We start from the raw sequence: 15441 nt of genomic DNA, 5'->3' as shown, positions 1-15441 counted from the left end.
TATTTTTGCTCCTATCAGAATCATACTGGCAGGTGGTAAAATTAGATGTACATAGTATCCTATGCATCTCAATTGAGAAAGCCACCTGGTCACATACACACATTTTAAACCTGTCCTGCACCACCTTCAGAAAACCAAGCGTCAGATCTGAGTTTTCCAATAGCTTTTCCAGGGCTGGAGTCATCTATGATCAAAGCCAACTCATTACTTCCTTACATCTGGACATAATCAATCTATTTTCTGACCTCTCACCCTCAACATGCCCAAATCCCTTTGAAGTCAAAGCATTAGTCATTTTTGTCAGGTGTAAAAAACATTCATAGCATGTGCACTTCGATGCTCTGATGTCCACAATGTGTAAAATCTGAAACATTCAAAGATCGCTTAAATCCCTACAGTTGCAGAAAGGGCCTTGATTTAAAAATAAATAAATAAACATTTGCAAGGCAGTTTCCCCATATTTATTTGTCTCTTTGAGGACAGAGGGTTCCTAACTCAGAAACGGGATGCCACCAACACTGGGTCACCTCACACAACCCCTAAAACCAAACCCAGAGAGGCGGCTGGCAGGCCTGGAGCTAGGGCAGGCGCTGACTCCCCAGGGAGTGACAGCACCTGCAGAGACCCCCACACCCTGCCCACCCCGCGACCCCTTACCTCTCTTGTCCAGGAGCCACATGAACGCGAAGCAGGGTAGGAAGCCAATGGGCCCCCACAGCACAAGCAGCGCGATGTCCCAGCTGGAGAAGCCATAGGCCTGGCGCGCCGAGTTCTGGATAGGGCCCCAGGTGTTCCAAACCAGGCCCTGCGCGAACGCCAGCAGCGAGAAGAGCAGCAGCACCAGCCAACGGCGCCCATACACCCGTCCCGGACCGGGGCCAGCCGCGGGCAGCGCCACCGCCGCCGCCGCCGCCGCCTCCCGGCTCCTGCGCGCAGCCCCGGGTCCAGGCCCGAGCCCGGGCCCCAGTAGCGGCTGCCGCTCCTCTTCGCTACTCCAGCCTGCGCCCATGGCCACGCCGCCCGCCGGCCCCTGCCCAGAGCAGACTCGGTGGCCGCCTACCAGCCCACTCAGACCCGGCGGGAGGAGCCCCAGTCGGAGCTGCTGTGGTTGCCCTCGGCCTCCCGGCCGCGCCTGGTGCGCCTGCGCCACCCGAGCGGGTGGGTGGGGAGGCGGGGGGGAGGCTGAGGTCCGCCCCGCCCTCAGGCACTGTGAGCAAACACCAGCGCGTGGAAGAGCTGGGGTCGCAAAGAGAGGACCGGGAGGAATTGTAAAGGCAGTGAGGAGCGCGGCTGGCCCGGCTGAGGGAAACTCCCAGGGAGACTGCAGTAGAGGAGGTTAGGCAAGCCACCCGGGGGTTGCTGGAGGAAGTGCCCAAGTTTGCATCATGTGCCTAATAAACAACTCGGTGACCTCAGGCCACTTAACCTAATGCTTGCTACTATATTGGGTTTAGTTTTATTTGGTTTATAACTTCAGAAATTATGGGGGGGGGATTGATGGAATAAGATCGATCGAAGTGTAGGAGCGTGCCAGGGGATTGTGTTACAAAAATGATATCTTGTGCCTTTGTTTTTGTAAATAAGTACTACCTAGTATAATGTGTCACCTTTTTTTCTTACATATCCAATGCCACATGTAATATTTTTACCCATTTTGTCTATCACTTAATAGACGAACAGTAAGATTGTGTTAAGGTTGTAAGATTTCTGCCCCAAAGTGACCTAGATCCATCTTCGGTTATGATTTCGACCAGACTAGGGGTAAACAAGGAAAAAACTGGGGGTTGTTGATCTCTTGGCCAGGCATCCACTTGTTTGTTTTGATATATAAATCCAGAAGCCTGTCAGCTGTCAGTGTCCTTAAGAACTCAAGTGGAGCAATTTGGCTTGTCTGGATCAGGAAATGAGTCACAGGGAGAGCAATCAAAGGACACTCTGCCCGAGGTTCGTATTCCGGCAGTCACAAAAACTGGATGGTCACGCTGCCGCCAGAAGGGACAGAGAAGTGAAAGACAGTCACTGTGCTGGTCTCCACGGCTGGTCAGAGTGGCTGCAGGGACAGCGAACGCACAGACCAGGCCCACCGCCAGGAGCCCCGCAAAACAACAAACCACCCCCTAGGACTCCAATCCTGTGGGGTGGGGAAAAGCCAAGGAAGGATCTGACTAGAGAACGAAAGACTAAGCGAAAGAAGCTAAGGTCTGGAGAATGTGAGAAGCGCCACAACTCAAACCACGCATTCGGTGCTGGGGACCAAAACAAACCCGTGTGGCCCCGCCCAGAGCTGGTCACGTGAGGCCGCGGCGGCAGCGGCGGTTCCGGCGAAGCTGGTGGAGCAGCTGCGATTCCTTCCTGTGGTGCTGCTGTGGACCCCCGGCGGGCGCTGCGCGGACTCCACTGCACGTTCACTCCATTGGGTTCTGGCGGAGCAGAGGCCGCCTCGCGCTCTCCATGGCAGCGGGCTCAGAGGTGAGCTCTCGCCTTACCCTGGAAGCTACAGCTGCAGGGAACCAAGGTAGGTGCCTGACTGAGGTCATACCCTAAATGCAAACCCGGTCCCTAGGGATCCACCGACCGGGCTCCTCTCGTGTGGCCCTTTGAGATTAGCTCCATCCCAGGTCTCTCCCGCCTTGCGTTCAATTATGAAGAACTTGTTTTCATAAATGGGAGTTTTCGCAAATAGTGGTATCCAGATATTTGATCGTTATACAGAAATCCTAGGGCAGTGCTGTTGCACGCACAAGGGCGTTCTAATGTTAGAGTGGACTAAAATTTGTGAAACTGGAGGTAAGGGGAAACAGTGTGGGACTTTTCTGAACAGGGATCATGGGCTTTTTATTCGTTATCCGTGGAACATTGGTTTAGTGAATGGGTGAAGTTTTCTGGCCCAGGAGCTGGAGTTTCCTGTTAGCATTTAATGGGCCCTGTTGCATGGGCCCTTTCTGCATACTGCCACGGGATCCAGAAACTTTTAAATGTTTATAACAGACCCTATCCCGAGAACTCACAGTGAATAAAGGAACCTGGAAAGAAAAAAAAGAATGACTAATAAGTGGTCTCATTAATGCTACCCATAGAACACACTCACTCAGTGACAGTTGTCACCATGAGGAGGGATCCCAGTGGGAAAAACAAAAATACTTCAAGGAGGGAATAGTTTGAGGTGAATGTTTATGATTGGACAGGATAGTGACAAACTCTGGTGCTGGTGCTGGGAGCTCTGGAAAACAGGGAGCAGAAAAACACAAGATGGATGTATTTGCAGATCACATAGTTTACCCAGAGGTGTAGATGCCCATTCTCAGCTGAAGGAATAAATTATAACCTCCTTCTCTCTGACTTCTTTCTCCTGCCTTTATAGCTCATTTGCTTATGTACTCCGGGGAGACAATTCTTGAACTTCAGTTATACCTCCAGTCCATTGACCCTTCCATTTTTATACACTGCACTCTGACCATTTTTGAGGGCATGTCATAGTTTATCATTATGAGTTCTTTCTTGAAAATACACTATTCTCTTGGCCCTCCCTGCATTTTATTCTGACAAAATTTACACTGAATGAACGCACCCTTTTGCACTCTCTGTATCTACACCTGTCTAGCTGAACATTGCTGGAAAAATTCTGCATGGACCTGTGGATGTAGCTCCAAGGCAGAGCACTTGCCTACCATAGGGGAGACCCTGAGTTCCATCCCCAGCACCAGTTGATGGCAGTATAAAAGGAGAATGCTTAAGCTCTTGAATATTCTTTCAGGATGGACCTGAGATTCTTCTGATGCTCTTTTCTAACTTTCTCCTTTGACAGTTTCCTCAATTTTAACTCCTTTTGCCATCTCTTTCATGTTTATAACTCTGTAATTCAGCTAATGACCTTTTAAGTCAGGACAGTTCTTCATCTAGTCTATCTTCCTTTTTTATCCTCCTGCATCATCAGATCCTAGATCAAATCATCTATATTTTTTACCTAAACCCCTAGTATATCTTCCTGACTAGTGTCCCTGTTTCCTATCTTGTGCCCCTCCAATTCCTTCTCTGTTCCACAGCTGACATTTTTTTTAAGGAAGAGAAGGATGTGGCTCAGTGATAAAAGGCTTGCCTAGCATGTTCAAGGTCTTAAGTTTGATCCCTAGCATAACCAAAAAACAAAATGTGACACTCGCTTACTTAAATATTTTGAATTAATTTCATTGCACTTAGAACCTAGAATAAATGTCAAATTTCTAACTACGCCCTACAAAAATGTTTAGTTTAGATTCTGCCAACTTTCACTCACCTCTTCCTACTTTTCACATAGCTGACTTCTTCAGGTGTCAGAGTATGTCAGCACCTGAGTCCTTTCCAGACCAATCTATCTAAAACAGTCTGTGGGTGTCCCCAATCTCCACGCCCCTAGATATTTTATAATGCAGCATCTATTTCATCATTTTACTATTACCATCTGTAATTACTTTTTTATTCCATTTGACCTTGAATACTTAAGGGCAGGACCTATATCTGCTTCATTCATCACCGTGTGCCCAGTAACAGGTAAAGTATCGGGATATAATATTTTGTTGAGTGAATGAGTAAGAGATCTCTGTGCCAAGTCTAGAGACAAGAGGAGAAACCATGTTGACATAATCCAGGAATCAAAAGAGGTTGCTATGAGAAGTGGTGAGAAAAGAGGGATCCCAAAGGTCACATTATACCGTTTAAGAAGCCTGACCTTTAAAACAGCAGGAAGCCTTTGAAGAGGTTTAGTTAGGGGAGTAATGTGATCAGCTGTGGTTTTAGGAAGATCCCTCTGGCTGAAGGGTTGCAGAAGAAATTGTAGGGAGAAAGACTGAAGAACAAAGTATTTAATCCCTCAGTGCCTCAGTTTCCTCTTCTATGAAATGCATGATAATTGTGAAAATTGAAGAAGATATATGTTCATCCAGCATAGTATCTGGCAGGATTAAATATTCAAGAATGGTAACAATTTTTATTAGTAATAGACAGTGCTAGCCTTGGTGACCAATAGGAAATTGGGAGGAAAAAAGAGAAACTAGGTGTAAGTTTGGAAGCTGAAAAACAGCAGGTAGTTGGAAGCAATGTTGAGTTTTAATGTGAATGCATAGAGTGTAAGTACGGGATGATGATGCAGAAGAAGGTCAGGTACACAGATGGGAAAGAGGAGGTTTGGTGTTTGTTTTTGTTTTTTTTTTTTAATGTGTAGTATGCAGGTATCATAAAATTCACCATTTTATAGCTTATAATACAATCCAGTGGTGTTTAGTGTGTTCACAAGGTTGTATAACCATCACTATTTTAATTTCAAAACATTTTCATCACCTCCAGAAGAAACATGGTCCCCATTAGCAGTCACTGCTCACTACCCCTTTTCCCCAGTCCAAGGTAACCATGATCTCTCTTTCTCTATGTATTTGACTATTCTGGACATTTTATGTAAATGGAATCATACCATACATGGCATTTTGTGTCTGACTTCTTTCCTGTAACATCTATGTTGTACAATGTATCAATACTTAATTTTCTTTTTCTAGCTGAACAATATTCCATTGTATAGATCTATCACATTTTGCTTATACATTCATCAGTTGATTGCCTTTAGAATTATTTATTATCTATTGTGAATAATGTTTTTTATCCTGAATAATGCTACTATGAACATCCAGGTACAAGTTTTGTTGTTGTTGGAAAAAATTTGATGAAAAAAACACAGCATGCATACACATTTGTGCAGGTAACTTCAAATTTTGTGTTAAAGGGTCATCTGAATCTGTCTATGGAACTTTTAATCCTATTTTAAAATGTCATCCTCTCCAGCAACACCACTTTAGAGTGACCCTGCCTATTATCATTAAAAACTAAGTTAATGGCAAAATGCTCCTATAAGAGAAGGCTTTGCCTTCAATTATGTACTGCTGATGTGAACAGAAGGTAAGAAAAATACATTTGTTAAGTAAATGCAAGTGAAAGGGTTAGTACCTTTAGCACAATGATGACTCTATTGAGACTCATAGAAAAGTTCATTTTTAAGCAAACTTATTACTACTTTATTATCATAAAATATATGAATGCATACTGTAAACAAGGGACTTTCATGCAGTGAGGCAGAAGACAGTCTTTGCCTTAAAAGAGCTTATAACTGTTATAAATATCACTTTTGGTGGGAAAGAGAATGTAGATGAAAAAAGTTGTAGTAAGTCTGGTTGTGGTGGTGCAGGCCTGTCATCCCAGTAACTCAGGAGGCTGAGGCAGGAGGATCGCAAATTCAAAGCCAGCCTCAGCAATTTAGCAACATCCTGTCACAAAATAAAAATAATAATAAAAAGGGCTGGGAATGTGGCTCAGTGGTTAAGCACCCCTGGGGTCATCCCTGGTACCAAAATAAATAAATAAAAGAGAAAAGTTGTAGTAGAAGATACATCCAAAAGGTAGGACACAATTAATTGGGGTGTAAATATTGTGTTCATTAAGTACTTCAAGGGCTGAGAAAACTAATACAAATAAGATTAGTCTGTGCTTCTTAGATCAATTTCTTGAAAGTTGGTATATTTTGAATGGGAATCAATGGAAGAGATCATTTTTGGTGAATTGAAGTAGAAGGGAAGTGGTAAGCATGAAGCCCAAGGGCTACTGGCCTGGAGGGCTTAGAAGAAGATGAGGAGACTGGTTCTAGTAGGGAGGAAGTAGTGGTGGAGTTGCTGGTGGAAATAAGGAAGAGGATGTCCACTGAGTCCAGAGAAGAGCAGGATCAAAATAGAATGTTGAAGTGAACAAGAGGGAAATTGTGGGTGAAAAAGGCTTCTTAGAAAAATAAAGCAAGGCATGGCAAAAATGAGGAAGTGGAGAAGGGTTTTGGGGATATGAGAGTGAGCAAGCTTTAGAGTGGTTGTCCTAGGGTGGGGGGTAATTAGGAGTTATCAATTAGTGGTAATGTGATTGGGAACAGGAAACAGAACAGAGCGAGGTGAGCATGAAACTGTAGAACCGATCCCTTTGTTTTGAGATTGTTTCTGATTATGCTTAATAGCTCATTAAGCAAAAGTAGCAAAAAGAAGTGGTTAATTTCAGTACACTGCTTACTCAGTTACTCAGAAAACTTTATTTAGCATTGCTTTATGCCAGGGGTGTAAAAAGTAGAAGTTTGCCTTTGAGGATGTGATATTTTTGTTTGAAGTAATAGCTTGGAAATTATTAGAAACAAACATAAAACTACTTACTGTCAAGAATCAAATTAAATTGAGTGTGAGATGTTTCTTTTCCAAGGTCACACATTGGTTGAAGCATTTCGGTGAATTTTAAATTGCAGTTCTTTGAGATAGACATCATTGTATTTACAGTTACAGTCAGGCTATGCCTTGATAAAGAGAAGAATACATCCTTAGTATTCTTCTTCTAGTCACTCCCAAGGAAATGTCTCATTCCAGAGCTGCAGGAACTTGAGTTTCATGTAGAGCTGACACTCTAACATAACTGGATTTACTTCTCTTCAGTTGAAAACACCATATTCTCTATGTCATTGTTGTTCTCAATTTTAAAAGGAGGTCAGGCAGAGGAGTTTAAAGAAAACAAAAGTCTATATAATCCTCCAAAGTAAAGAATTCTCATACTAAAGCACATGTGCAATTCATAATGTCACTAAAATATTTTATATTCAGTAATGATGAATATCAGAAAAATATGATTGAATTTTTTATGTTTTAAAAACACATAAAATTTATTGTTGTCTTAGTCTGTGTTTATTTATAAATTATAGAAATTTATTTTCTAATAGTTCTGGAAGCTGAAGAATCCAAGATCAAGGTGCCAGGTCCTTGTCGGATGAGGGCTGCTTTTTGCTTCAAAATGGCACTTTTGGCTACATCCTCCAGAGGGAGGAATGCTGTGTCCTCACATGGTAGAAGAGGGAAGAGCAAGCTAGCCTAATGCTGTGAAAAGCCTTTTGATAAAGGCTATAATCACATGCAGGAGGAGCCTTCATGGCCTAACTACCTCTACAAGATACTACATCTTAACACTATCACTTTGGACCTCAAGTTTCAACACCTGAGTTTTTGGGGGGACACAAAACATAACAGTCATCTTAACCATTTTTAACTGTGCAGTTTAGTAGTATCAAATAGATTCACAATGTAGTGAAGGAGATGTCCAGAATTTTTTCATCTTAAATATCTGAAGCACACTATATCCGTTAAAGAACTCCAACTTTTCTCCTCCCCCCAGCTGCTGGTAACTACCATTCTACTTTCAGTTTCTATCAATTTAACCACTTTTGATACCTTAGATAAGGGGAATCATAAAATACTTAACCTTTTTCAACTCGTTTATTTTACTTAACATGATGTCTTTAAGGTTCATCCATGTGACAAAATGTCCTTCCTTTTTAATGTTGAATAATATTCCCCAGTATGTAAAAACATTCATCCATCAGTGGACATTAGAGTTGCTCTCACCACTTGGCTCTTTCATTAGTGCTTCTGTAAACATGGGTGTGCAAAGATCTCTTTGAGACCCAACTCTTGAATATTTTTAATGAAAAGTAAGATGAAATAACCAGTTTATTTTGAATTATGGAAAGATAGAAAAAACAAGTGTTAGATGAAAATATTTTGGTAGAAATTCTGAAGATACTTTGGAGCATTAGACACCATTCTTTCTAGTGTTAACTTAATTTAAAATATATACACTTTTCCTTGCCTTAGGTTCAAGATCAGTATTTTTTGAACATGTAAACATTATTTATGAGTTATTTTTTGAAGAGAGGACAAATTTTCTGGGTTAACTGGGCAAGAGTTGTAAGTATAAGTGGATAAAATGAATCTAAAAGACTTATGAACCCTTGGTAACTCTTCAGCCTATAACTGTCCCATGTGCCCAACCTGATCCTGGTGGGGTGTTCATTCCCTCACCAAATGTGGCATTGGTAGTGTTAAGTCACATTAGCTTTAACACTAATACCTATGGTTATTTGGTATTAAAGGAACACCTTCTAGTCCTTGAAATTCAAAGCATTTATGACTATTTGTCATTTTACTTAAGCATTATGTTACCTTCCAACTTAGTTTGTATTGACATTTTAAAATGGTAGTAGGGGGCTGGGAGTTGTAGCTCAGTGGGAGAGTGCTTGCCTAGCATGCATATATCCTAGGTTCTTGGAGTTTGATCACCAGCACTGGAGGAAAAAAGTTAAAATAGTGGCTACAAGATGGGAAATTACCTTTGGTATAAGTTTTCCCATTTAGTCTTTAACACCAATACAATCATTTTGTTAGATATGGGTCCACTTGCATGTATATATTCAGAGATAAATTATCTCACCATGCCTGGACCCAGTTTTTTTATACATGCTGTATCACTATATGAATATTCTCAATATCATGACTCTTCTTGTCACCTTCTGAGAGTTTTTGAATATCTACAATTTTTCCATTAATTTTATACCTGACATGAGAGACAAGTTAATTTCAATTTCAGGATATTTGTCATGGGTATATTCTATAAATTTTTGAAGAGTATTCTGGAGACTTGGTAAATGTACCTTATTCCTGTCTTAAAAGTCTAAGTCTCAGGTTCAAATCCAAGCCAGGTATTAATTGACTGAATCCAGATTGCTAGCAAATTCAAAGAAATGAGGTTTCAAATTATCTTGTACTTTGTGTTAATTTTTTTTAAAATTGGTTATAACTCAGGCTGTAATAACTGGACTGAATATGCTACATCTGGAAGAAGAAAAGACTGTTGTGCAACACCTATATCAGTAATCTGTTTTTTCAGCAATTTCAGGTCATCTAGTTAGAAATTTCTGCTTGCTGCAGGTTTAGACATAACTATACTTATCCTTTAAATGCTGTTGAGATTACTTCAGAATTTTTATAGCTCTTTGCAGATATTCCTGTAATGACTGGGTACATCCGGAGGCTGTTTAATTAATCTAATGTAGCCTTGCATTCTTCTTTAAATTGTAACACTTTAATTTGTTAATTTAATGGCCCAGTTCATTGTTGATTAAACTATCAGAAACCAAATTAGTTTTATCTCACAACCAGTGGATTGTTTTATTTCACTGTTGGGCCTGAAATTCTGGAATATATGCTAATTTCTTATTATGGCGAACATCCTACTGCTTTGGTGTGCACAAGCTTTATAGCATTTTTCATTCATTTAGCAAATGTTTGGGCCTTTAATATATATCAGTCACTAGACCAGTTTCTTTCTCAGCAAATTTTGGTTGGGGGGGGGGGTCTACTATTAAATAATCTCTGGGATATCTGAGATTTTTAGATCAAATCATTAGATACTTTAAAAAAAATTAACATTACGGTAAAGAGAAAAATTTACTTTCTTGAAGCCGTTTTGTCAAAACAAAATGTTGGGTTTTTGTAAACGGGTAGCAAATATGCTCAAATATGAGAGCTGTTTTGAGAATATTGAAAGCCGTGTGATCCATTAAATCCCTCTCTCAGAAGGACAGGTGCTTTTGATTTTCTCTGCCCTTTAAAGAATCAAAATGTTCAAAGGTTTATTATTTTACAACCATAGAGTTGAAAGAATGCTATGGTGTGTCACACTAGCCAAGTCTAAGCCACAGAGCACTTGATAGGGAGAGTATAGCTATCTTTGAAAATGTCTTTGCCTAAGTAAACAAGGTGTTCTTCCAGTTATGAACAAATGACGGGAGTTTTGACTATCAGCATTTATTTTTTATGCAAAAGGATTCAAGAGGTCAAAGTTTGCTGGTGTTGGTGCACTGACATAAAGGTGGACATGTTTGCATTCTTTTGGCCAAGATTCACAATTTTCTGAGCCTTTCTCTTGTCTCCCAAGCTGGCTAACCCTTATGTCTACTTTCCAGGTAGTATATTCCAGGATAAGCGCAAAAAAGCTGATTCAGCAACTTCCAGAAATACCTCTGTTCACTCCTATCTGCAAAGAAATCTGGGAAATCAATTTTTCAGCCATTCTCCTTGTGTAGGGTTTTGCTAGTGAGGAAGGACAGAATGGGTGTTGAGTAGGTAGGCGAATTAGCTCTTTGTTACTTGACTAAAATACCTGACAAGAACAACTTAGAGGAGAAAATGTTTATTTTGGCTCATGGTTTGTGGTTTAGTCCATGACCCATCACTCTGGGCTTGAGATGAAGCAGAACATCATGGTGGAAGGGTGTGGCAGAGGAAAGCTGCTAGCTCATGGTAGCCACGAAACCAAGAAAGAGCACACTGAGCCAAAGGACAAGATATATAATTCCCAAGGGAATCCTCCCAGTGACCTACTTCTTTGGCTACACTCCACCTCCCTATAGTTACCATCAAGTAATCAACTCAAATTATTAATCCATCTAGTGGATTAGTCCACTGGTTAGGTTACAGCTCTCACAATCTGATCATTTTACCTCTCAACATTCCTGCATTGTCTAACATGAGCTTTTGATGGGGAATCTCACATCCAAACCATAACAGTAGGCAAGAAGTAGTCTCTATAGCAAGTGCAGCGCTTACCGAAATCCAGTCGCTCCCCAAAACATTCCTTTCTTTTCAGAGTACACTTGGATTATTGCCTATGAATTGATCTTAAGCTTTCTTATTTTTGCCTTTTCAGATCATCCTCTCTCTCCTGAGTTGTAAGACTGAGGTTATTCCCACAGTGTTAATTCTCTAGAAGTAGGATTGTGCAGTAGGAATAACACTGGACTTGGAATCAAGGGACCTGATATCCAGTTCATCTGACATCTGAGCTTCCACTTCATCCTTTGGATAATAGAAATAAAATACCTTCTCTGTGTTTTATAGGCTTCTTAGAGGATCAGATGAGCATTTTGTTTTAATGTATTTAACAGTGCATGGCAAACAGTTAAGCATTGTTCAGTCAAATAAATGGTAATATAATGATGATCATGTTCAAAATCAACAGAACAAGCTGTTGCTTCTGACTTTTCTGACTTACAGCAAGTCACTAGTCTGTAATTCCACCAAGTCTTTCTTTTTACCATAGCCACTTCCCACCCTACATCTGTGGTTGAAATAGTCCTTGATATTATTCTTTTACTAATTCTCCACCTCTGCCATACTCACTGCCACCCCTTGTTTAGGACCTTATTGTCACACTTCTCCTTTGACTTACCTTAACTCTCTGAGCTAATTTTAGTCCCTGTTTGCCCTTCTCATCCCACATCTGTACACACTGCTACATGGTTTTCATTTTTATGTTTAATAGATTCACCATGGGATTGCTATATCATAATGGAGTAAGCATTTTCCTACTTTGAGGCATGAGGTTGTTTATATTTTTAGTTATTACAAAGTGGTAGTAGATGTGTGTACTATATGTCAATTTGGATAGATATATAACATACGATTAATTATTTTGTTAGAATGAATTACTATAATTTGAGTTACTGGCATTGTGAATGATTCTTTTGAGACTTTTGCTTAATTTTCCTCATTGTTTCTCAAAGGATGGTTCCAATTTCTGTGTCATGAACAACAAGAGCATATCATGACATATCACGAATACAAGTATCATTCATAGTTTAGGGGGTCAAAATATGCCGCTTGGACATAGTGATTATTTTGGGTTAAAGACACTTGAAGAACAGCAGATGCAGGAAAAGGGTTCTTTGACTTTCATTTTTCTCCCAAAAGCAGGAGATAAAATTCCCATGGGAAAGGTACCTCCTATGCCAGGAAAAAGGAAGTCATTTTTATAACCAACCTTATGGGCTCAAGGCTGAGAGAAATCTGTGCAATCAGATTTTGTTAAACTAACCCTTATGTCCCTTGCCACTTTTCTTCAGTTAACTGCGCTGGCCCAAGCCCCTTTTTCTTGTCATGCTTTCCTAGTTTAATACCTTGTCCAACATGGTATCTAAGCATTTATGATCCAACTGCTTCTGGGGTGGTCTTCATTTCTCTTGTGAGGGCTCCCATAGACATGTAAAAAGTACACTTTTCTCCTATTGACCTGTTTTATACCAGTCCCTGCCAGACATCCTTAGGTTGGGGAGAAGTTTTGCCTTCCCCTCAATAGTTTAACAAAACTTTAAAAATATGTAATAAAAGGTGTGACTTGTCCATTTTCATCCACATGGAATCCTGACACTAAGAAGATGGGGTGTATTGCAGTCTGGGTAGCTATGTACTGTACGTTGACAGGTATAGATTAATACCTTGAATATAAAGTTATCACACACATCAAAGTAAAAAAATAAAAATAAAAAACAACCATCTTTAAGGTCAAGACAAAATTTTATTTCTAGTCACATCATATTGTCCTTTATGGGACTTTTCAACATGTAAATGTCACAGAAACCTGGGGCTTTCACATTAAAGATCTCAAGGGGCCTTCTTCATCTTCACTTTTCATTTCCTTTAAAAACAAGCCTTACATTTAGACAGGCACAAATTACTCAAGTTCTTCCATGAGTCCTTCCCTATTCCTCTTCCTTTATCAGTTTATAAGAAGGTTGGGTGGGGAAGGAATTTAGATTATTTATGAGATCTTTGGAATTTTTTGAATTAGGTATAAGTGCAGATGAAATAACCAAAATAGAAGGATGCCGATTGTTATTGAGAACCATAAGTATATGTTTGAGGGTCAGAGTATGAAGCTATTTTTAACCTACCTCCCAAAGTTTCCATCTTAAGATGTCTTTAAAGAGAAACTTTCTGGCTAGGGAGGTAACAACTCTGTAGTAGAAAATTGTCCTAGTATGGGCAAGGCCCTGGATCCAGTCTTAAGAACTGAGAGAGAGAGAGAAAAAAAGAGAGAGAGAGAGAGAGAAAGAAAGAGAGACACTTTCTGGTTCTTTTATCTAAAGAATACTAATCTTTACTATCCCACCTAGGATTCATATTCTGTTCTGTGAAACTTAAGTATTCAGTAAGTCAGTTTGGTTTATACGTATACCCAGTACTGTTTATGGATGCATTGAAACCAAGAATTACTATGGGTTGCCATTTTAGCACATCTTTTATTCTTAAAACTTCATTGAAAAAAAAAAAAAAAAGATCCTCTCTTCTTCCAGATTTACTGCTGTATTAGTTTTGTCTTTTTTTTTTTTTTTTCCGCATTTAACATGTGATATAGCAAATAGAATTATGGCTGACTCTAGCAACTCTGGTTATTTCAGAGTAGTTCCCATCAGCATTTCTTTTTCCTTTTTTTTAATATTTATTTTTTAGTTGTAGTTAGACACAATACCTTTCTTTATTTTATTTATTTTTATGTGGTGCTGAGGATCAAACCCAGGGCCTTGCACATGCTAGGCAAGCGCTCCACTGCTGAGCCACAACCCCAGACCCTCCCATCAGCATTTCTTACTTTCTTTTTTTTAATTTATTCTAATTAGCTATATATGACAGGAGAATGCAATTCAATTCATATTACATAAAATAGAGCACAATTTTTCATGTCTCTGGTTGAACACAAAGTAAAATCACACCATTCATGTTTTCATACATGTATTTAGGGTAATGATGTCTGTCTCATTCCACTGTCTTTCCTACCCCCATGCCCCCTCCATTGCCCTCCCTCCCCTTTGCCCTATCTAAAGTTCATCTATTCCTCCCATGCTCTGCACAACCCCCTCCCCATCCCCATTATGAATCAGCCTCCTTATATCAGAGAAGACATTTGTCATTTGGTTTTTTGGGATTGGCTTACTTCACTTAGCATTATATTCTCCAACTCCATCTATTTACCTGCAAATGCCATGATTTTATTCTCTTTTAATGCTGAGAATATTCCATTATGTATATATACCACATTTTCTTTATACATTCATCTACTGAAGGGTATCTAGGTTGGATCCACAATGACATTCCTCATCGAAATAGAAAAAGCAGTCATGAAATTCATCTGGAAAAATAAGAGACCCAGAATAGCTAAAGCTATCCTTAGCAAGAAGATTGAAGCAGGTGGCATCACTACACCAGACCTTAAACTATACTACAGAGCTATAGTAACAAAAAATAGCATGGTATTGGCACCAAAATACACTTGTAGACCAATGGTACAGAATAGAGGACACAGAGACAAACCCACATAAATAATCATGTTAAACAAAGGTGCCAAAAACATATATTGGAGAAAAGATAGCCTCTTCAACAAATGGTGCTGGGAAAACTGGAAATCCATATGCAACAACTCAAAGTGGTCAAGATCTAGGAATTAAACCAGAGACCCTGCACCTAATAGAAGAAAAAGTAGGCTCCTCTAGTGTAAGAATTAAAATCAAGAATAAATAAATGAGATGGATTCAAACTAAAAAGCTTCTCAGCAAAAGAAACAATCAGTGAGGTGACTAGAGAGCCTACATTTTGGGAGCAAATTTTTACCACACGCAAATCCGATAGAACATTAATCTCCAGGATATATAAAGAACTCAAAAATCTTAACACCAAAAAAAAAAAAAATCAAGTAATTCAGTCAATAAATGGGCCAAGGAACTGAACAGAC

At 39.9% G+C, this 15441-nt stretch overlaps 2 protein-coding genes across 6 annotated transcripts in view; one reads left to right on the top strand and one right to left on the bottom strand.

The window, feature by feature from the left end:
• Positions 1-1162, bottom strand: part of Slc49a4 (solute carrier family 49 member 4) — a 137314-nt gene extending 136152 nt beyond the window's left edge. The window contains exon 1 of one of the 2 annotated variants that reach the window (XM_058583498.1): positions 658-1162. In XM_058583498.1, coding sequence (XP_058439481.1) covers positions 658-1009 — 352 coding nt within the window. In that variant the 5' untranslated portion in view covers positions 1010-1162. The remainder of the gene's footprint in view (positions 1-657) is intronic. The other variant, XM_046457926.2, reaches the window with a different exon arrangement.
• Positions 1163-1207: 45 nt separating this feature from the next.
• The window catches only part of Hspbap1 (HSPB1 associated protein 1), a 63300-nt gene continuing 49066 nt past the window's right edge, over positions 1208-15441 (top strand). Inside the window, exons 1-2 of one of the 4 annotated variants that reach the window (XM_058583495.1) lie at positions 1208-1335; positions 1838-2515. In XM_058583495.1, the coding sequence (XP_058439478.1) occupies positions 2452-2515 (64 nt within the window). In that variant the 5' untranslated portion in view covers positions 1208-1335; positions 1838-2451. The other 3 variants (XM_058583496.1, XM_058583497.1, XM_046457925.2) reach the window with 3 other exon arrangements.

Source organism: Marmota monax, unplaced genomic scaffold (genome assembly GCF_021218885.2).
Source record: "Marmota monax isolate L192 unplaced genomic scaffold, Marmota_monax_Labrador192_F-V1.1 WCK01_AAM20220418_F8-fsc00052, whole genome shotgun sequence".
Classification (NCBI taxonomy): Eukaryota; Metazoa; Chordata; class Mammalia; order Rodentia; family Sciuridae; genus Marmota; species Marmota monax.
This window is presented reverse-complemented; position numbering and strand designations above follow the sequence as displayed.